General features: G+C 48.6%; 1 protein-coding gene across 6 annotated transcripts in view; it reads right to left on the reverse strand.

The window, feature by feature from the left end:
* Positions 1-23,135, reverse strand: part of NRP2 (neuropilin 2) — a 116,844-nt gene that overhangs the window by 61,027 nt on the left and 32,682 nt on the right. For all 6 annotated transcript variants that reach the window (XM_058707846.1, XM_058707827.1, XM_058707837.1 and 3 more), the window contains exons 3-7: positions 20,483-20,664; positions 14,119-14,349; positions 12,563-12,718; positions 10,642-10,811; positions 8,595-8,750 (exon numbers count right to left, since the gene is read on the reverse strand). In XM_058707846.1, coding sequence (XP_058563829.1) covers positions 8,595-8,750; positions 10,642-10,811; positions 12,563-12,718; positions 14,119-14,349; positions 20,483-20,664 — 895 coding nt within the window. The remainder of the gene's footprint in view (positions 1-8,594; positions 8,751-10,641; positions 10,812-12,562; positions 12,719-14,118; positions 14,350-20,482; positions 20,665-23,135) is intronic.

Consider the following 23,135-nt stretch of genomic DNA (forward strand, 5'->3'; position numbering starts at 1 on the left):
AAGGTAAGGGGTTGTGTGCATGGGAAATGATGCCAGGAAATTGGTTTTATTCCCTACTCCCTGCCGACTCACTGAATCACTATAGGCAAATCAATAATCCTTAGATACCTTGGTTTCTCCTTCAGGAAGATAAACTCAATAACAGGCTTGCAGGTGAACGCTAAAGTCTACCAGCCCTCCCTGCTGGCTCCAATGGCTGCACAACACCCAGGACAGATGTTACAGTGAAAGCTACATCACAAGTGACAAATGGGTCCTGTTCAAAGGGGAGGGTTCAAGTTCTAACAGCCATTGACTCTCATGTCCCACTTCGAGGTTGTAATTTGACAGTAAGGTGTCCATAATGCTGAGAAGAATCAGTGGATCCTCAGTATATGGTACACACCCAGATAAGCATAAGACACCCAGATCATCAAACTGTGATAACATGATAACATCTGTTTTAAAAGCTGGATGTCACAGATGGTATACGTTTTTGTTAATTTTAAAAGAAAAGCTGGGGCGCCTGGGTGGCTCAGTCGGTTGAGCGCCCGACTTCAGCTCCGGTCATGATCTCACGGTTGGTGAGTTCGAGCCCGCATCGGGCTCTGTGCTGACAGATCAGAGCCCGGAGCCTGCTTACAGTTCTGTGTCTCCCCCTCATGCTCTGTCTCTTTCTCTCAAAAATAAATAAATGTTAAAAAAAAAATTTAAGAAAAATAAAAGAAAAATGCTAATATGGTTGCTTTACCACCCCAAAAGAAAACCAGAAGTGTATTCAAGTAGGGATACACAATTAGTGTATCCCTAGTTTTTTTAAGAGGTAAGGATAGCATTGATTGATGTAATTATTAAATTGTGTGTGTGTGTGTGTGTGTGTGTGTGTGTGTTGAACACATAGATTTCTTCAAGTGCATCCCTGTAAACCAAGTCTAAAAAGGAATTCAGGCACAAAGTGGTTTGGATAATCCATTTGGTGCCTCGCTGAATTCTGAACATAATCCAACACTTTCCAATTGATTCTTGAGACCTTTGGTTTACTTGCAGTAAGACAGAATCTGAGACCAGCAGCACTGCAAAGATTTTCTGATTTGCGCCTCTGGGGGGAGGGGGTACCTGCCAATTAACTTGGCTGCCACCCAACATCCCAGCGTGGTTACTTTCTATACCCCACCCAGGAAAAGAAAATCAACATGTTTTGACCATGCCTACGAGCTCCTAAGGCGTGGAGTATACCAGTACGTGAAATGAAAGAAAATAATATATGTGATCTAATAGGAAACATCTAGCCGGAAGGCATCCCTGATGGTTTTGAGGTCATCTCTTCTCTGTTTTTCATCCCCTTTCTTGTTACAGCCACCGCTCCCCGCTGACCTGTCTGTAAGTCTTCTTTTAAGAGTACGCAGTGACTCTAGCAAAGCTGAGAACAAGTGAAGTGCTGGCCAGGTGGAGGCCTCTCTGGGCAGGGGTGTTTCCTGCCAGGCCCACATCCCTCGCCGTCGCCCCCCTCATCTCTGCCATCAGCACTCAGGTGCCCGGGACGGCGTAGATGCTTCACGTCCATCGCAGGCTTTGAGCTTCTTGGCAGAGAGATACGGTGCAGGCTCGCGGTGTGAGCCGGCTGCTTAAACTTCCTCAAGCAGGCAGGCCCTATAGTTGACACGCGTGGGCTCTCGTCATGTGCACCGTCTCCCATCCGAGTAGGGCTTTGGTATTCAGTCTGCACACGCCTGTCTCTTCATTACCTATGGCATGACCTACAGTTTATTCCGATTTTGCTGTAAGTATCTGAACGTGGCCAGCTCCAGGGACTGCAAAGAAAGCAGGCAATTTTTCAAAGGCAACACAGTGCTGGAGCCCTGAGGTAGAAATTGTGCAGGAGATGTTCTTCTTCTTCCCTTTTTTTTAAAAATAAATATTTCTCTCCGCTAATAAATGTTGCATTGCATCCAAAGTTCTCCTTTTCAATCTACTTGGCACGGACACTCAAGGAGGAGGAGAACAAAGCAGGCAGAAGGGAGAGGTGGCAGGAACGGAGGGCAGAAACTGGGGAAACCAGTGGCAGATTTTAAAAATTTCTCTCCGAAACAACTGAACGGACTCATCCTCACCGCAGAACCAAAGGCCTGTCTGCTCTCTCCCACCCTCTTCCCTGGCATCTTCTCTAAAACCAGCCACCGGGCCTACACATAAAAATAAATTGTTAATCAATGAACACCATCCTGTTTAATTAATTTGTTGCACCAAACAGGCAAGGGGTGGGGGGCAGGGTAGGGGGGCTGTTGCACTCGGGGACAACGATGTTAAGGTAATGGACGCTTTTTTTTTTCCTTTTTGTAAATCGTGGCCCTGACAATTCTCTCTTAAAACTCCTCCTTAAAGACTATAAAAAAATTTTTTTAAAGCTGCTTTCATTCTAGTGGATGTGGGAACTTAGCCAGACACAGAGTCAGAAGGGATGTGTCTCATATAGATGTGTATACATATACAGATATGAGAGAGAAGTGGGGGAGACTTTAAGGGAGGGGAAGAAGGGGGGAAGGGCAGAGAAAATTCCTTAACCACCAAATGCTCATTTATGACCATGATGCCCTCCTGTCTCCTGCTCCTTTACTTAGGGCTGTTTTTGTCATCAAGCAGCTCTGCTGATGCAAAGGAGAAGACAGAGGAGCAGGGACATGTCATGGGGTGGAGGGCGGGGGAGGCCGGTTTCTTCCTGAGGGTGAGGGTGGAGGTGGGTGGGACGTGTGCATCCCATCTGTGTGTGCCTTGTGGGTCCCCGTTAGATTTATTGCAGGATTATGTTACCCCCATCGAGACGCCGAGCCCTGGAACACAGCATACTAACAGGATTAGGGTTTTGGGACTGGAGACAGGAAAGCACCAAGGAGAAGAGGAGGGGAGGGCAGCTCAGGGATTTGGGGCTAGAGGAGAGATGGTGTGGGGGAGAGTATAGCATCAGAGCAATGAAAGGGAGTGGCCAATGTCCTCCCGGGAAGGTCGGGAGAGAAACACACGCATTCTCACATTGTCACGTTTTTTGAGAAGGTGCCTTTAACTTGCAGGTGGGCAGAAGAGAGCGTGAAAGGGTATGGGAGTCAGGCTCCGGAGACTCTCTGCCAACCGCATTCCTCTTCCAGCGGAATCTCAGCAAATCTCCGAGCAGGGAAATGGTGATGGCAAAGAACCCGACAACCTACCAGATGAGGTGTTCACTCCAACGCTCATCTACAGACGCTGGAGTTAGGGCAAAGAAGAGTTTTTCCAGCCCCAGCAGAATCACTACACCCTTTTATAAGCCCTGCTCACTCGCTCTGTCCCACTGGCCTCGGTGCACGGCAGTGAGATGGAAGGCATTGGGAATTTGGCAGGGAGCGTCGTAAGCGCCAGGGAGGCTGGCCTCAGCTCCCAGAGACAATTCAGCACCCATGGGAGTTGGGTGAAGCCGGCCACAGGAGCCTGATAGAAAAAAGGTTCCAAGCTTATGTGTAATGACATTTTCCCTTGGGCTTCCTAAGTGGAGAGGCTAAGGGTCTGAGCTCATCCCATGGCAAATGGATAAGGGACAAACTTAATTACGTAGGGCCCCGGATTCTTCTCAGTTATAACTGTAGGGGGCAGAGAAACCAGGGGACATGAATTTCGAAAGGGCATCGGCTCTCTTCGGAATATACGCAACCCTGGTTCGATGAGGCAACCATACGCGTGGCTTCTGAAGTCTGAGGCTATTTCCCAGCTGACAGCTTGTGTCATTGTCGTCACCTCATACACAATAAACAAAAACTACAATGAAAAGGATAAGGGGAATGCAGTCATCCGCCAGGAGGTAAAAAAAAAAAACAAACACAAAAAAGGTATTTTTTGAAAACTGTGCGTTGTTAATTAGGGGAACGACTGGATCCCTCACAGAAGACTGGAGCCGAGGAGGGCAACGTTCGTCTCAGGCAGCTCCGGCGCAGGGGCCATCGGATGCAGGGAAAGGTCTGGGTGACTTATCAGGTCCCTTCCAGACCTCCGATCTTAAAGGAGGCAGATACATAACCCATGGGGCCTTGTTACTTTTTAAACTGATAACTTGCTTCTGCTCAAGAAGAGCTTTGTGGGTCTAATACACTAATTCTACCTGCAGACAGCCTTCCACCTACAGATCCCAAGGTGCTCTGCCAAGAGCTGCCGCAGCACCATTCCATTTGGGCAGGTGGAAACACTGAGGCACGGAGCCATGAAGAGAAATTTCCAAGGTCACACAGTGCATCCTCTAAGGGGATCTGAAAATAGACGCCGCGTGGTTCCGTCCGCCGACTGATTTGGGGGGTTTGGTTTCAGGACACCACTCTCTCTCCTCCTAAGTCTCTGATACTTTCAGACGGTTTTAAATTCTCAAGTGGCTTTCAAAGTCATTTGTTTTAATCCAGAAAATAAATATAGGGCAGATAATTTTCGAAGTGAGGTGTTTAAGTGTCTTGAAGGGATATGGCTGAATCAAGCGCAAAGCAACTCCATCTTCAAGATTCTAGGATGCAGCCCATTCTGTGATGTAACTCCAAGAGCCTGCCGTGCTGAGTCACACTGTCTGAGCCCAACTTCAGATCTCAAAACCAATGGAGGCTCTCCAGGAATAGGCACACCTCTAGACCCTCAGACTGAACATCTGGGAAGCTGATTTCCCTCTGGATCCAAGACGACGGCCAGGCCTAGATCAGATTGCTGGGAACACCCTCCTAGAGATCAAAGCCCCAGGACCAGGTGCCTTTCATGGGGACTCCATGGTTCCCCACATCCTGGGGCAAATTAAGAGGTGGTACCTGAAGGCTCTCTGATCCTGTTGGCGGCCACGATTGCATTAGTATGACAAGCTTCGTGCGTTTCCGCCACTCATTACAGGGTAATTCTGAAAATGCTTGGACCTCATCCCTGTCCTCCCCCTCCCATCCTCAGTCTGGCCATCAAGATATGTTTAGCACCCCCACAGACTCTCTCTTTGAGCCCAGATTTCTTCCAAGTACATCAGAACAGCCAGCAGCATTGTGACTAAGAGCAAGGTAGCCGGGGCTATGTCAACAAGGAGACGCCCACGCTTACCAAATAGGGGAGGAAGGAAGGCAAGGGCTTTTGCTTAGACGCATAAGGGCACTGGCCTCTGTCCCTCTGTCCTGACACTAGAAGTCTCGGTCTCATTCCCTCCAGTGCACACTCCCAGAATCAGCAAGTCAGAGGTGAGTGGGGTCCTGGCCAAGGCCTCATGCCCCCAGCTACTCCCATCTCTCTCTATGCCCCTCTCTTGGTTTGTGTGCACATGATTGTGCCTATAATTATAGGCACGTACACGAACCTTCTAATACCGTATTTACAACACTATGTCAATGTTTGGGGTGTTATTAATATAGCTGGCGAAACCAAAAGCAGTCGTTTTCTACTTGTGGTTTCTGAAGAAATAGATCTGAAGCAATTTGTATAATCTAAGGGAGCACATGGGCTGGATATGGGCTCCATCAGGCGGACAAGCTCTCTGCCTTGTGGTTACGCCATAAATATGGATGAGGAGGGCCCACCCTATAGGAAAATCATAGGTTCCATATATTTATGGCATGTGTAATTGGATAAGGATTTGGGGATGTGCTGTACATGTGGCCTGCGTAAGTCGGCTGTGTTTTGCCAGGAGGATGCTCGCAATACCCCCCACGATAGCGGAATGCCTCCCCCATAGGCAACCTTGTCACGACCTACTGGGTGGGAAGAGACAAAGAGGAGGCTGCTCGGAGGCCGAGGGAGGCTGGAAAGAGCTCCCTGGTCCCCACTTCCTGGACAAGAGTCGTTCGGCCATAGGCCCAGGCCCTGCCTCAGCCCGGTCTGGGTCCAAACTGTAAACGGTGTGTAGCAAGGAGATAGCATAGCCATCCCCCACCACCTCCAGCACTCCTTCATCTTGTTTTTCTCCGATTTCCCCGATTCCCTGGTCTTTGGTACACCGTGTTGGTGCTGACCCCGGGACCCAGGAATGGAAATCAAGTTCCTACATCTCTGCCCCCAACGGCACCATCCCCTCCTCACACCCCGCGCGCGGGCTTGGGTCTGCAAACCCTCCCTCCGCACCGTGGAGCAGAACAGCCTCCACCTTCCCCTCTGTTATGCTTCGCTCACAGGTCCTGAATTGTGCTTTCAAGCCCACCACCCGGTACTGGCCGGCCTGGCGTGGCGCCCACCATCCATCCAGCGGCTACAAAGAGGAACCTAGTGGTAGCGACCGACCCAGACGAAGCCTCTTCCCTTCTTGCCCCCGACGCCCCTCCTCACCCCCCTCCCCTTCGTGGCATCAAATCAAACTGCAGCAGACTTGACAAATCTATTTGGCACGGTTCACTCAACTATTTCAACCCGAACAGCCCAGAGAGCCGCGCTGACGCCCCTTGAACGGTGCGGAATCTGCACGTTAAATACAGGCATCTGGGAGACGGATCTGCTAATGGGGGAGCAGCAGAGATCACCCCTGGAGGGGAGGACGGGCAGGTCTCCCTCGTCACCCACCACACCCGCGGTGGGGCAAGGGAGCGTGGGGAGGGAGTGACGCCTTACTGGCAGGCTTTCCATTCTCCAGCCTCCTTCTAGGTTAGCCAGAGAATGAATTATCTAATGGGGAAGGGAAGGGGCTTTTCCTCTGCCCCAGCACTTTTTATGTGGGCAGGACGGATTCACTAAAAAACCAAACAACAACAACAAAACGAAAATGAAATTACCCCTTGGCTCCTGGGCAAAGAAATTTAGCCAAGGGTGAGAAGAGAAAGTGAGAGAGAGAAAGAATAATGCATCCAATATGAAAAAGTTGAGACTGATTCCAAAGGAGCCCAGAAAGCTAAATTCAATTCTCAGGAATAGCTTCCCTGCAGAATGAATACCAGGGATAAAGCCAGGGAGGACAGCATTCTGTCAAAATGTGCAGTGCTAAGGTATTTCCGAAAGCAGATTTCCTACAAATAGTGTTTTAAATAGCATCCCAGTCCATCTGCGTGCTTTTAAAATCAGCTTATGCTACAGTATCCCTCTGGCCAGTGCTGCTTAGTCATTGCGCCTGGACAGGGAGGCTGTCAGGTGAAACTCCTCCTTCTCCCTCAGGACCCACTCCGACTCAGCGCGGGCCCTCGCCTGCCTGGCTCAGCTTCTAGGTTCCACCAGTTTCTTATTGAGCAGGGTGGGTGGGGAGAGAAGGCATGAAAAAGAGTAGGTTGGGGAGAGGACTCAGCCCATGCACCTAGCATCCAGTGCCAGCTCCGGCTTGCCATTTCCAAGTGATATTTGCAACTGAAATAAACAAAGTCAGTGAGAAACCAGACCTGGTTGAACATGTTAAGGTGAGGAGGTCCTTCAATTAACTACCTCACTTTCCCTATTCGTGAAATGAGGAAAGTGTGTGTGTGTGTGTGTGTGTGTGTGTGTGACACCTGGTAATATCTAGAAGCCGTGATTTTCAGATGAATGGTGCCACGTTACTATGGCAATTTTAATAATAAAAAAAAAAATCCACTGCCTTAAAAACTCACATTTCCAGAGCGAATCAGTGCCGACATTACAGTGGAGCATTTTCTCGGTTCAAGGTTTCCAGTCTCCCCAGCGAGGGCAAGCAGCCTCGGGGCAGTGGTAGGAGACAAGGAGGCTGTGTTTGCAAACGATCTTTGGCCTCTCTAGGTGTGGTGCCACGTGTCCCATTTTGATCATTCACAGCGTGACAGACAGGGGAACCGTAGCGCTAAAGAGGAGGGTCTCTTTGCCTGTCCCCACTTCCATTCAGGGAAGGATAGGCACTCTCCTCCTAGAGCTGGGAGCCAGCGCATGACCGTATTCTCCCCCCGCCCAGGTAAGACCGCCAGCCACTTCCAATAAGCCCCCTATATGCTGCGTGCACCTTATGAGCAGTGTATCGCCAGTGCCGGCCCGGGCCCGCTCACCGGCAGATTGCCACGTGGCTAAGTAAGCCGAGCACCAGCATTCATCCTTGTGCGCAACAAAAACCCCACATCACCCACACGGCCACACCTCTGGGGGCCACAGACACTGAAGACACCAGCTGCGAGAATTCAATGCCTTGCCGCCAAGCGTGATTGCCAGCTCAGATCCCATCCCTGACAAACTGAATTTCTCCTCATTATTTATTGTCCTCTTTCTTCTTCGGGACATTGTGAGTCCCTCTCAGGATTTGTGCCCTTTCATTTCCAGACCTCGGTAACTCCTGAACTACAGTTTCATGTGGCTTTGTGATTGTTAACCCAGCATGTGGAAGGGACTCAGGCCATAAATGCTCAATGAATCCTGTGTAGGGAGGCGCGGACTGGGAACGCATTTTCTCCTTCATTTGCAGTCAGAGAGCACTCCGCAAGCTTGCTCACTCTCTCTCTGCTGTGCGACATGCAACAGCAGCCTGGCTGTCGGAGAAACCGTGTTTTCCAATCGCTTTAGCATAAGAAAGGATATTTTCAGGGCCACCGCCTCCCACGCCTCCATCAATTATTTGAACCTCACGGAACAAGGCCTCCTCCCCTCTGTGGGGTCAACTGGAAGCTCCTCTGGTCCCAAGCCTCCTGCACCACCCCAGCGTGCCTTTGAGGTGGGGATATGGGTTTTACCTTGTGGTTTTTGCCATGCCGGTACACCATCCAGTCTTCACCGTTCGTGCTGACTTCCAGCTTGTACGATTTGACGTAGTAGCCATTCTGGGTTTCCCTGGAAATCGCTCCTTGCGTGGCAATGGCTGTAAGCATGGTTAGAAAGTGCAAATCCACCTGAGGGAGAGCAGAGGAGGAGTGAGGGGGCCACAGCTCCTGACAGGAGGGCAGCATCTTGCTTTTTCTTCAAAGGACACAAATGGAATACCCGGCTTACAAGTCGTGTCTGTGATTCCCTCAGAATCAGTGCGATCAGTTATCAGTTTGCAATTCCAAGCTGGACGGTTAATCTCGACTTATTTGACACTGGATTGGACACCTTTGAAACTGTAACTTGATTATTTTTCTGCTTTTCTCTTCTTTGCAAATCTGAATGGACGGTAGTCAGTTTATCTTAAAGGGATCCTTGAACATCTAGAACTGTGACCCCTTCTTACTGGACTACAGCCCGCCTTAAGTAGTAAAAGCAGATGCTATTCTAAAGGAACAATGGCTAAATCCATGCCACTCCGCCCACTCCACCCCAGTCCAGTCCAGTCCAATTCACTTATGACCCCCTTGTTGCAGCGTCTCAGCTCAGGGCTGCTTTGCCTCCCGTGCCCTCAGTCCCTCAATCCATTGTGTATTTAGTCACTCAGGTCACTAAAGGGTCAAAGGGCATGCAGAGTCTGCCCAAGCAATTAGGCTTATGCACCAAGTCCTGACCTTTCACTTGATGAAGAAGATGGCCAACATTTGGAGGCACCTTTCTCCCCACAACGCCAAACCCATTTGGAAATTGCTTTGGAAAAAACCCAAAGGAATGCCATTCCTTTGCTGGCCACGGCGTTTCTTAATGGCAACCTCTGTGTGATCAAAATTTAGCCAGCACTCACAGGTAAAATTTGAGTCAGGAAGCATTTATTGGCTACTTACTATGTGCTCAGCATAGTAAGCAATTCAAGAGAAGTATGCGGGGCTGCATATGTGTATGACAGACAGCTGGATAGCAATAAGAGAAAGTTTATGATTGAGGCCGAAAAATAAGGAGTGAAATCAATGGGACATTGATTATAAAGGAGAGCGTTCTGGAAGCTTTGCAGGATCAGAAGGGTTTTTGGAGAGGCAGAGGAGACACAGTTACAAAATGGCCGGAGGACTGTGCTGTTAGAACCTCTGTGGACTCCCTGGAAGTTTCTAAGTAGCCCTTCTCCCTTTCCTGCTGCCTGTTCCACAACATCCTTCTCAGAGTGGAGGTCACTGTGTCACATCAGAACTAGGACAGGATTGTCAATGGGTCACAAGGCCGTCTGGTATGTGTGTCATAAAAGCAGTCATTGCTCTAGCATGGACCCAGAAGCTGCTCTTCCCTGGGGGATGGGAGCTGGACCGGTCTGTAGTTTCAGGGTGATTATTCAACACAAACTGCAAGTCTTATTCAGAAGGAAGGCAAACAATAGTCTGAAAAGATGCCGCAGAGCATCTGGGCAACTAGAGTTTCATTCCCGGTAGTGACATTTTCCCATGTGTTCTATCTTCTCTGATAGCTATGTGCAAAACCTTCCTGGCAGGGCTCCCTCCAAGTAGCAAAGATCATGAGAGGCTGCCATGCTCAGCAAGCGACTCAAGTCTGCCCTTAGGAAGACGCCCTCCCCCTACCAAGTCTCTGATGCCTCCCTCTGCCAAGAATGAGGAAGATCTGGAACTGTTTATAGAACGTTCCATGGATATCTTTACTGAGAGGCAAACAGCACCCAGGCCAAACAACGTCTCCGAGGCCTGGTAAGTGTCACAAGGGCAGCGGCAGTGTCCATCTTACTTGTCATTTTATCCTAGTAGTTAGCACAACACCTGGCTAAGTCTATTCGTGCCTGGCACGTGTGTTTTTGGACGGATGGATGAAAGGGGTTCTCGAGTAGGCTGTGTTTATTTTCTTTGTGTCCTCTGTCTGCTCCAGGCGAGGAGCCACCTCCCTTGTCCACCAATACATGTGCCCTCTACACACCCTCTAGTACATCTGAGTGAGTACCTGGAGATATTCCTTGCTGGAATCCAAGTTGGGTGTCCAGCCATTGTCGTCACCATGGAGGCGGCTTTGCTGCGGTGTCCACCTTCCATCAGAGTAGGTAGATGAGGCACTGATCTGTTCATTGGCAATCCGGCCAGATTCCATTCCCAGAGGGACATTGCACTGGAAGTCTGGGGAGTGGAGATGGTCAAAGGCAGAGTTATGTCTCTCAACCTCGAACCCCTGGGACTCTCAAAATGTTGCTCCCTCTTAGGGGCAAGTCCTTGCAGGAACTCGCTCATCTTAAAGACCTCATTATACGCTTGCATTTTAAAAAACAACCCTGCCAAGTCACAGACTTTGACAACCCCTCTGGGTCTGAAAGAAACTAAATTGGGCCTAAAAGAAGTCAGGCTGTGGGTAAATAAGAATCATCATACAAATTAAAAATACAATCTAAAGCACAAGAACTGTTGGTGCCGCAGGCTACGGATGCTCACAGACACCAGATGCACCGATATTGAAATACAGGTAAACGTGTGATAGACCCGTGGCAATCTGGGTGGGCTGATACATCGTGGGAAGCTTGCTTTATTAATAAACACCCAGGAGGCACTTTTGCTTCTTTCTTTCACTCAACTGTCTCGAGTTCTGGCACAGAAGACAGATATCACAAAGCAGTAAATGCCTGTCTTTGGGACACCTCTCCACGAGCACAGGCGTGTCACTCCATTCCCCTGAGCCACTTGCTTGGGCAAATGGACCCAGAAGTCACTGAGTCTGGCCATGCACCATTAGCTCAATTGCTGTCCTTCCCACGGATACCACAGGCACTGGTCAATATTCGTGTGTGCACGTGTCTGATAAAGACCAGCAATTTTTTCAGCTATCAAATCCATTCTCTAGCTCTGTGACTGAACTGGCCCATTGCAGACCCTGGTGCAATTTGCAATACTGTTTTCCTGTCACTCAATCTTCATGGGCTTTTTGAAGAAGCGCAAAAGCAAAACCCAGAACAAAACTCGTCACCTTTCCGGCAGGCCAGGCTGCCATGTGCGTAGGTAGGCACGCAATAAGCTGTCTACAACCGTGGCACGATTTCCCCAGCTCCAAGCGGCCTTCAAGTACGTCTTTAGTACTTAAAGTTATCCTTTGGGTTTCTCGGTGGAAACGGCAGCACATGTGGGGCACTCATCCTAGAGGAGCTGATGTGAAGATTCAGGAGGTGGGAGCAAACGTTGATGGAGGCCGGAGACTCATGGCCTGGATGGGAAGTTCCAGGGCAGCTGGCGCCAGAGCTATACCTTATGCTTTGCACGGCACCTGGCACATAGCAGAAGCCTGGGAACTGTGTATACTGGAAGCGTGCAGTGGAAGTGCAAGCGTGTACCAGTCTAGTGAGAGAAGCTCTACCCAGGGCCAGAGATGTTATATATATACATATATATATATATATATATGTATATATGTATATATATATATATGTATATGTATATATATATATATTTATATGAGAGAGGTGTAAAAATTACTCAGTTTTCTGACAATGGCCACTGAGGCTTAGAGAGGGAGAAAAATAGCCTCAGACTCAAAAAATGTTAGCACAGGGTAGGGGACTCTATAGAGACGTCCTCACTAACCTCCCTTCCCTTCACAGATGGGAAAACTGAGGCTTGCGATAGTTCTGAGACTTACTCTGGGAATAACTAATTCTTGGTACACATACGTACTTTGTAAAGAAAGGAGTACCCAGTCGACATCTGTTCTATTTTCATTAATCTCTGCCTAGCAAGAAGATATAGCCCCCATTCCCTGAACTCAGATGCTACTATAAATTCTGGAGAACTGCCCTCTCCTCTCCCAGAGGCCAGTCTGTCTTCATTACATGTCCTCACAGCCCTGATGGAAGGACAGGACAGAGGTTCCCAACTGCCCAACTCACTGTCTGGTGGCTCTTGATGGACCAGGTAGTAGCGTGCAGAGAAGCCATCCTTGGCCACCGCCATGTCTGTGTGAAAGGTCAGAGAGAGGATCCCGGTCGACGAACGGAGTTCAGAGGGTGTTTTGGTCCCACAGTACTTGCCAATCAGGGGGCCGACTGGACATGCAAGACAAAGACAAGTCAGTAGACATGGGAAGGTCAAAATCCATTTTCGATACATTTACACTTGCCACAATCACCAGTCACTCAATGGAGCATCCTTTGGGTATGCCTTGGCATAAAAGAATGACCAAAAATAGGTCTTAAGAACTACACGTAGTATTTTTCCTGGACATTAAAAAGTACAGTTCACCCTTGAACAACACGGGTTTAAAGTGTGTGGATCCACTTATACGTGGATTTTTTTTGGAGAAATACAGTACGCTCCTGTAAATGTATTTTCTTTTCCTTATGATTTTCTTAATGACATTTTCTTTTTCTCTAGTTTCCTTTATTGTAAGAAGACTGGGTACGCTACACATAATATATAAAATATGTATTAATTGACTGTTTATGTTATTGGTAAGGCTTCCGGTCAACAGTAGGCTATTAGCAGTTAAGTTTTTGGGGACTCAGAGTAACGTGTGGATTTTTCAACTGCATAGGCAGTCCAAGTATTGTTCAAAGGTCAACCGTGCTTTCCCTGACCTGGCTTCATTCTGTTCTCGCCCTCTGTTCAGGGATGGGCCAGAAAGCTGTCATGATGATGCCTGTTCTACAGAAGAAAAAATTGAGGTTCAGAGAGGTCACATGACTTTTCCATGTTCATACGGCTAGGAAATAACAGAGCTGTGACCCAAACCTGAGTTTTCTGACTAAGTCCTAGGCTTTTCTCAGGAAATGAAACTGCTTAGCCATCAAGTCTCCCTTATAGTGCAAAACACTAATACTGACCACAAAAGGGAACAATTGGTTTCTTCACCAATACAGATTCTGCTCAAGACCTATGTTGGTCTCCCCCTGAGAAGCACCAGTTCCTCTGGGCCTTGGGTGATGCACCTTTTTGATATTTGTGATTGTCTTAATAATAGTAAAATCATAGTAATAATAATGGTGATGAAAACAGTTTATTTATACACATAAGACACAGAGTTTAAGTGACCTACCCAGGGTTGCAGAACTGCTCAGAGCAGAACCAGGATTCAAACCTAGTCAGTCTGGCTCTGGCATCCTATTGGGGCATAGTGGTCACTGAGTCACTTTCTCTCGAAATCCTGACAACTTGGGGCAGAAAAGAACATTACCGATAGGTTTTCTCATCCTCATCCAAGTACCTACTCACTCTCCTCCTATCCTTCTCCAAAAAAATACCTCCAAGAAAGGAAACTGCCTTCCTGTAATTTCTCTGTAATCATCCTTGGTGAAGAATATGAAGAGAAAGTCATCATGGGTCATACACAAACCCTAAGGAGCTTTGAAGTCTTTGTTCTCTCTCTCTCTCTTTTATCGTTACTAAAGCAATTCACAGGCAAAGGCGAAGCTCCTGAGAAGGGTCTCGTGACAGCGACATCACTTACCATGAGGAATGCCGTCCCAGATGTCCAGCCAATCGTATTTGCAGTCTCCTTCGCCCACCTGCAAAGGGTCATGCTCCAGGTCAAAGGTCAGAAACTGCAGGATGATCTCCATCTTGGGTTTGGCCAGGATGGTAAAGGTACAGTCCAAGTTGTGTGGGTACTTCTCGGGAAATCCAGGGGATTCAATGGTCCCGTTGGGGCTTGTGAAGTTTTTTGAACAGTCTTCGGAGCCTGTATGCAAAAGAGAACTGTAGCATTAAGAAAGGAGAAGAACATGCCTTTCTCTCCTGCCTCTGTCACATGGGTTATTTACATGTTGGAGCCCCAATCCCCCTACTCGTGACGTTTTTGTTTTCACTGGAGTGGCCCTTGAAGCAACATACTCTTCACAGCCACGTCTCAAGCCTTTAAGCCAGACTTTCTTTAGGAGAGAAATTAGGGGAGGAGAGCTGGCGTGCTCTACATAATACAGTAAGATCAGCAATTGAGGAGTTGGGGAGTGGAGGGGGGTTAGAAAGAAGTGTGTGTGTGTGAGATACAGGGAGGGAGAGCGAGAGAGAGAGAGAGAGAAAGAGAGAGATTCTCTTGAAAAGAGGAACAGAGCCTTCTTTCTCAATTACTCAGCTGCTTGCTCCAGAAATGTAAGTTATTTCAATCCTTAAGGAAGGCTTGCTGATTGCCAGCAGGGAAAACAATGTTACCCCTTATTTATTGCTGACCTCAACACTAGCCCCTATTGTCCCAGAGCCAACCCAGTGCCCCCTTCTCCCTCCAAGATCCAAGGTGCCTCAGGGGAGGGGCAAAGGGGAGCTTGGGTCTCATTCATGTCATGACTATATTAAAACGAGCTGCTCTGTAGTGGCCAGACAATTAACAATCGACGTTTGTAGCTGGTGGATCACAGCAGGGCGTTGGGGATGTTAAAGGCCGCTCCGGCAGCAAGTTTGGAAAAATGTGGCAGTGTATTGACATTTGGAAGGCTTCTGGTTCCTTTGTGGTAGGGATGGCCTTGTTTTTTCTCCGAAGCTCTTGTGTCTGCTTTCCTGGGACTCACGGAGGCGTTCTTATTAAATGCCGCACACATTCGCATCCCGGTGCAGGCTTGGACGGCAGCAGGAGCTCTAAGAGGATTACAGCCACCAGATCTGCTAATGCCTCTAGGTGGAGTCGCATTAAAAGGGCCCTCGTGTGCTTTCACCCAGCCACCATTGGCCAGCGTGGGCTTCCGACCAGCCCCGGGACGCTGGGCCCACGGAGCAGCACGGGGCCAGAAGCGATGCCAGTCAATTGCAGTGGATGTAAAGGCTGGACAATCGCCATTGATTTCACAACGCTCCGATTTTAAAATTAAAAAAAGCTAGCAGGATTTATGAGGAGGATAATAAGCACTCTAAGCATGAAGAAAAAATACAGAAATACTCGATAAACCAGGTGTTTACTGGCAGGAAGTGTCCTCTGGGGATCCCGCTGAAATATAACTGTGTGATGTCAATACACTGATCTTAGCCCGCAGCGATGTCTTTATCCGAGGCTCCTGCAGCAGGGCCCTCCGTGAGGCTCTTTATTGATGACGGCTTTCTGGAAAGCGCGCGTGTCTGACTTGGAAAAGGTGCCATGCAGATAAGTGGGAGAAGGGGGATTGCAACTTCCTTTAGCATCAGACCGGAAATTCCAACATCCCTACCTGCCCATCCATCACCTCTGCCTTCAGCCCAGCGCTGTGCCCTGGCGGCGTGGGGATGGGGGATGGGCGAGAGCTAACCTTTTCAGCATTCCCAAGGCTCCCTAAAGTGCCGCATCTCTGAGGCTCTGCACTCTGTCAGTCAGTCACGGGCGGCCCAGTGGGCAGCTGGGTCCAGAGGGCTGAGCTGGGACGGCCTTTCCCCCGTTTGTTTACCACTGAGCCCCCAGCTTTGTTTACTGCCAAGCCCCACGCTCCGGAGGGCCTCCTCAATGGTTTGGGATGAGGCAGTTTGGCAAAGCGAAGCCAGCTGGCCGGTCTTTGGGGGGCTGAGAGGAATCTTGAAAAGGTTAGTGTTTATTGCCATTGTGCAGCCTTCTCCATGTGGGTCACTTAGCCGGAGGAAATTAACTCTCTAGCCACAACTGGCTTCCAGAGCCGGAAAAGGCATCCTGACATTCCCTCCTCAAGTTTGCTGTCTTGTCATTCCTTCTCAGGGCAAGGGGAATCCCCACCCCACCCCACCTCGTCCCCCCCCCCACCCCTCACAGGAGCGGGGAATTTTTGGTGGAATCTTTCTTTGGTTCCTCCCATCCATGGGGGAAAATTCGCCCACAATGGACACCTAGTAAGTCGAAGACAGGCCCGGAGAATGCGACATTTTAAAGCACCCACAGCTTCCAGGGTTCTGAGGTCCTGCACTTCACTGGTCAGAATTTTTCAATATGATATATATTCTTTTAACGCTTATTCATTTTTGAGAGACAGAGAGAGACAGAGCACGAGTGGGGAAGGGGCAGAGAGAGAGGGAGACACAGAATCTGAAGCAGGCTCCAGGCTCTGAGCTGTTAGCACAGAGCCTGACGCGGAGCTCGAACTCTTGAACTGTGAGATCATGACCTGAGCCAAAGTCGGACACTTAACCGACTGAGCCACCCAGGTGCCCCCAATATAATATTCTTATGGCAAAACAACCAACCAACCAACAAACAAACAAAAACACCAAAAAGAATATGTATCTATCTCTGACACATGGCTATCCATGGGTATATTCTCTGGCTTATTTTAAATGAGGAAGAAAGACAGTTTTATCCTTTTTACGCAGAACAGTCCAACTTGTCCATTACAACGGTGCATTCGTCTGTAATCGTGCCACCTCATAGTTTGGACTGTGGTCAAAGTGTCAGAAAGCAGGCAGCTGGATGTTAAATGTGGGGGAGAGATCTCACAAGAGGGTGACGATCTTGGGACGAAAGGGGCGTCTTGCAGACATCTACCTAATCCAAGATCCTTTTCTGCAATGTGTTAAAAACATCAGAGGTTAAAAAAAAAATAGCTCAGTCAACAAATACGCAGGTTCACTCAATGCTAAGATTGTCCACACAAGCTGGGGGATTTTGGCTGCAGTGAATGGTTTCATACCAAAGGACTCTGGTGTGAGAAGTGCCCACTCCATCTTTTTCCACTATAAATTTTACAATAACTCTGCAAGCAAAGGAAGAATCCACACGCATAAAGCTATTTAAAACATGGTGGTGGATTTATCCAAACTGAGCTGGGACTGCCCTCAAAAGGTGAATTCAGTTCAGGGAGCGGGAGCAGGGGGGCACTCCAAGTTTTCTCTGTCTGTGGATGACCCCAGAGATTTCAGATTCTGCGATGTCTTTGGGCACCAGGAAGGAAAACCTGATCTTGAACTTTGGTCAAGGGAGTCTCAGAAAACGAATGAACAACAACAACAAAAAACACCCACGTTTTCCAGTGATTCAGTTTCCAATGTTACTTTTTAAGTTATTTTAAAACTCCTTTCTCTGTTCTGCTCATGGTTTGGCAATTCGAGATCCTTTAAGTCTGCGAGCTGTTTCGGTTTGCACTTTTGTATGTGAGCAGTCTGGTAATATATAGACGCGTTTAGAAACCACTTCATTCAGGGGAGACATGGACCTTGCACTCCAGCCACATGTCCCCCTTTTGCACCTGAATTGTGGGTTTGTGTCTGTCAGTAGAATTCGGCAGCTGAGCTTCCACAGTCCTCGGTACCATTATTTTGGGTATCTGTGTTTACAGTCCCAGCCCCCCCCCCCCACCCCAGCCCCGTCTTTCTCTATGAATCTGACTAGCAAACATAGCTATGTTTGTTTGGATTTCTTCAGCATGTTCACGCATTTCTTTCATGTTTTGTGGATGATGTAAATTTTGTGTATTTTCTTCCAGGACTCCCACAGTGGAAATGTGGGTGCAGGGAGGGCATGGCATCTGGAAGAATGCTCATCTTCCTAGGCTTCTCAGCTTTGAATTTTGTAGCCCACGCATGTATGTGTTTTACACAGCATTGCCCTTCATGCTGAGGGCTGTTCTTTCAGGCAGGCCTGATGGCAGGTGAGAGTGGCCCCCAAGAAGACCACTGGGCTCTCATTTTCTCTCTTGCGTTCCCCGGAAATATGGCTGTGGTTGGCAGGGCTCTCTCCCACCACAGGAACCTCTGTCCTCTGTCTTTAGGGAGTCCTCGTCCTTGAAGTAGGGTGCCCCGTTGGTCCATGCCTAAGCCACCTTCCATGGCTGGTGCTATGGTGTCGAGGCATCTGCAGACTATCTGTCCTCAAAACAGTACTGCTCAGTTATGATACCCTCTGTGCATTTTAACTTTTAACATCAAAACTGCATGATGGATAGGGTTAACGTTCATCCTTTCGGTGGCTTTCTGGAGAATACGGCATCATCCCTTGTGAAATACTAAGTCAGGAAGCATGAAAGAGACATGAACTTTAATGGTCCTGCTCACCCTTGTTCTGACTTCCCTCGGCCAGCTCTCTGGACGACCTTGCTTGGAGCTGTTTTCCGTTCACTGTCAGCACGGGAGAGCTGAGTGACAGCTTTAGCACTGGTGACCTTGCTTTCTAATTGACTTCCTGGATCCCCTGCTTGCCACGTCACTCAATAGAGCCCTCATTTTCACAACCATAGCACGTTAATCGTACCTTTACTTGGTGCTTACGCCTTCTGCCTCATATTATAGTTTTCCTTTCAGTCGACATATCTATTTACTTATGTTCATCCAAAGACGTCTACTGTGCATGGGTTACGTGCCGAGGGTCTTCACGCGTGTTTTGCCCTCTTCAAGCGTTTTATTCCTTTCTGTGCTCTCTCTCTGCAACTGCTCCCCAGCAGAAGAGGGTATGATGAATGTTCCATCTGAGCTGGTGGCACTGACTGATCTGAATCTTGCGTAGGACTCTAGGGAATGTGGACTGAGGTATTCAGGAGCCTCACACCAGCCCCCGAGACACTGGACACCGCAGACTGTCAGTCCTTATGACCTCATGTGGGTGGGAAGCATGGCAGCCCGTGACAGACGGGCCTTCTTGAGACTCGTGCCCTGGGACAGTCTGTGCTCCCACTGGGGCTTGGAGATGGCTTGACAGAGTTCCCTCGGCCCGCCCCTTCATTGGATTCTTCGTTCTTACTCTGAGGCAGACAAATCTGACAAATATTTAGACAGAGTGGATATAAAAAGTGCTTTCAGCAGCTACCACTTCCTTTCAAGAACTGTTTAGTGAAAAGAAAATATATATGAATAGGTCCCCTTACACTGAACTCAAGAGGCGCCGGACTTGGGCCTCTCGACGACAAGGCGGACAGCCTGCCTTGTGCCAGACTCTGTCTACAAGTTGTAAAACGGAGGCTCAGGAGGGGCCGTGCTGGTAGATGGGGTAGGAGCCCGTGAGGCAGGGAAGCAGGCTGGGGGTGAGGGGAGAACTGGAGGGTGCTTCGCTCAGCCTCAAGATAATGAGCTCTCACACTGGAGGGAAGGGCATGCGGCTTAGAGTGCTTCAGTGTAGCTACTGAACTAGCGACTTATGAATAAAAGTTGGCTCGATCCAGTTATGGAAATAAGGATGGGCCCATGTTTTCAGGGCCTCAAGTAATCGAAGGGGGGCCTCGTGGAAAGCGGGCAGTCAACTTAAAAGAAGTGAAGTGCTCTCTGTCTCTTTTTCTCCTATCTTTCTGATTGCTTTTCAGGGGGCAGCTGTATCTGCATTTAGGAAGCAGGGGTTCAACAGGTAGAATGGTAAAACAGGTCAGCAAGGGGGATTCCTGTGAGCCACATCTGATTTTCAACGCTACTGGATGACCCCACTGGGAGGATCATACTAAGATCTTTAGAGACTCTAAATACTGAAAAGATTATGCCCTTCTGCCCATGAAATCCCAGATAAAGGCAACATTAAACCATGAAGTAATCAGGAGGACGTTCAGCTGACTTTTGCTTTCCCCCCATGAAAAAAACACACAGAAACCAAATTGTGATTTAAAAAACACACACACACAGAAATCAAATTCTTTTCGAAAGTGGTTCTCGAGTTAATTGACCCTCCTACACTTTTGGTGCCACAAACAAATGCTTGCCTGCCTGACGGGCAGCACCCAGCGCTCTCTCGAGTTGGATCGTAAGTTAAACTGGGTTTTCATCTTGGGCTGTCACCAGGGTCACCCTGAACCTCTCTTCCAACTCCAACAACTTTTGTAACCCCTCTCATCTGTCTCACTGGGCTCCATCCATGTGCATATGGTTCTCACACAGTTCCCTTACACAGTGCCCCACAGCCAGACACAGAGGGCAGCTAGCTACCCGTCCTCCCGGAGGTGCCCAGCTCCCCACTCTCCAGCCGTGACCACACTGACCTGTCTTGAAGATCTCATAACGCAGGGAAAAGCCTGCCCCCTGCCTGGCGTAGTCGGAGGTGAACTTGATGTAGAGCACGGAGCCCGAGGAAATGATGGTGGGCGGGGCGATGTTCCCACAGTGCTTTCCCAAGAGGTCTGCAGATTCACTGTCCCCATCCCGAATCTCAATGAAGTCATACCTAAGTGAGGATGATACACAGGGGCACATATGAGCAAAGATCACGCTCAGATGAAAGGGACCATTGTCTCACTCCAGCTCCTGTGCCCTCCATTTCCAGATGTTCAGGAGTTTCAGAATGATAAACAAAGGGCGTTTAGGTTTGCTCGTATAGACCGGTGAACCTAGATATAGGAAGTTGCATTGCCTTATTGAAGCCATGAACAGAATGGGCGCCTCAGTGGATGGCTAGGTTTTAAGGCCTTATCTCTTGCCCACATAAGAGCAGTAGCATCATTCTATCAAATTATCTCAAAACAAACATTTTTCCTTCCTTCCATAGCACCACTTTTATTTCCATCACGATCTCTCTGAATCTTAGTCTTTTCGTCTTAGCTCTGCATCACTGAGAGTTACTTAGCCCCTCTGAAATCAATTTCTTCATCTGTAAGATGAGGATAAAAATATCCAGTTCAGAAGGCTGGGCTGGAGATGGAATGAAAAGTATAAGTAAGGTGCTAGGCACCGAGCCAGGCACACTGGGGACAGTCCTGGGATATTTGTTTACTTTCCTGCCCTCTCTCCCATGTTTCCATTTTCTCCTGGGTCATCCCCTCTTTCCTTATCTTTAATTGTCAGTGACAAAGGCTCCCAACCATGGGCCCCCTCCCTCCTTGAGATGACTCTGCAAAGTTCACATCAGCAATGTCTCGTCAACAACACGTTTTTAAAAGGAATCAGCATCATATTAGATAAGGCAATAAAAACCTTTCTCCAAAAGCAGGGGGTGAATCCTCAGGGACCCAGAGTCTATGAGCAAATAACTATTAGCCTCAGCAAGCTGCTGAGCAGGCTGCCCTCCCTGTACTGAAGCTTGAGCTCATTTCAAATAGAATCAAACTCGCCCCAGGTTGGGGAAGACACCTCAAAGACATCCTTGGCTCGGTTCGTGGAATGGCACACACACCATGGGTGCCATTTTATCTGTACAGGCACACGGATCCAGCCTCGGTGGGTGCTCCGGCAGTCTTCACTGTGCCGGCTCTGTGCTCCTCCTCTGGGTTCCCAGTAAACATCCCTGTCTCAGCGGCTGAGGTGGGAAATTCCTTCCCCACCAGCTCCCTGCAAATTGCTGGCCACTGCACGATTATTTACCAACAACCACCCATTTCCTTGTCTCTCCCTGTTTATTTATTTTCCATCAGTCTGTTAAAACAACATGTAAGACATTTCTTTCTGGGGGGGGTAAAGAGAGGGCCTGGAAAAGCTACTCTCTCTGGGATTTGCCTGCAGACTCCTGCACACACATGGATCTGTGGGAACTGGCTGCCTGTAGAAGTGGCTCGTTTGAGCTGGAGTGGCCCATGGCCTCCCTGCAGCCCCCAGGAGCCATATTTCAGATTGCACAGACACTTATGGATAAATAGGCCTGTGAAGGAAGTATAAGGAGTGCACCAGGATTAGTGCAATCTGAGACCCCAGAGGGCTGGAATCCTACAGTCAAAAGAATTACAGAAGCTGGTTAGTCTGGAAAAGACAAGATGGCAGGGTTTCCCCCCAGGAGCTCCGAAGAGACAGCTACAGATTGAGAAAGGCAGTGGGGGTGGGGGAATCTGCGATTTCAGTTTGGGAGATGATGCTGCCTTTGAAAATGTGCCTCCCCACTTCCAAAACCAAAGTGAAAAGACACTTAGTTTGTTCTCAGAGGAAATTCCCCAAACCCTCTGGAAAATCCCTCCTTAGTATTTCCACACTGAGGTAAGCACTGCTGGACAGTCACTCTCAGCTGAGTAATGGTGATGCCTGACCAGGGTACACAACGGTGGAGAAGCTGGCTGTGTTCAGTAAAGCAGACACTACCCAGTTCCCCTAGAGCAGTGCATGTATGAATCTGCATGGAAGAGTCCCGTCCCCCTGGCCTCCACCCCCCCCCCAGCTAATCCCAGAAGTAGAACTGGGTTTGGATCTCAATTCAGCCTTAATAGCTGGGTGACTTCAGGCAAGTTACTTCACCTTTCTGATCCTTAGCAATGGGGAAAATGACAGTAAAATGGGATATTAGAACCTTCCTCCTAGGGTTGTTGTGAGATTCAAAGGACCAATCTAATCCATATCTAGTGTCAGTACCCAGCCTAGTAGTTTAGTGACTGCTCAATGAGTGTTCATTGTGATTTATTGTATTCCCACACACATTTCTGGGGTGAAGAGATACAGCAAGTGAGTAGAGGTGCAGTATAAGCGGAATGAACATCTGTTAAAACATTTTGGAGTGCATTTGGGCAGAAATTTGACAAAGTCTTTAATCCAGCAATTCTGCTGCTAGGAACTTTTTCCTAAGAAAATAATCAGACAATTGTGCAAAGATGTACATGCCTCCTTGTGCATGTATAGATATAAGAAAAACAAAAGTGAAGGGCACCTGGGTGGCTCAGTCAGTTAAGCATCCGACTTCAGCTCAGAATCTCGCGGTTCACAAGTTCGAGCCCCACCTCA

The sequence above is a fragment of the Neofelis nebulosa genome, chromosome 2, assembly GCF_028018385.1.
Source record: "Neofelis nebulosa isolate mNeoNeb1 chromosome 2, mNeoNeb1.pri, whole genome shotgun sequence".
NCBI lineage: Eukaryota > Metazoa > Chordata > Mammalia > Carnivora > Felidae > Neofelis > Neofelis nebulosa.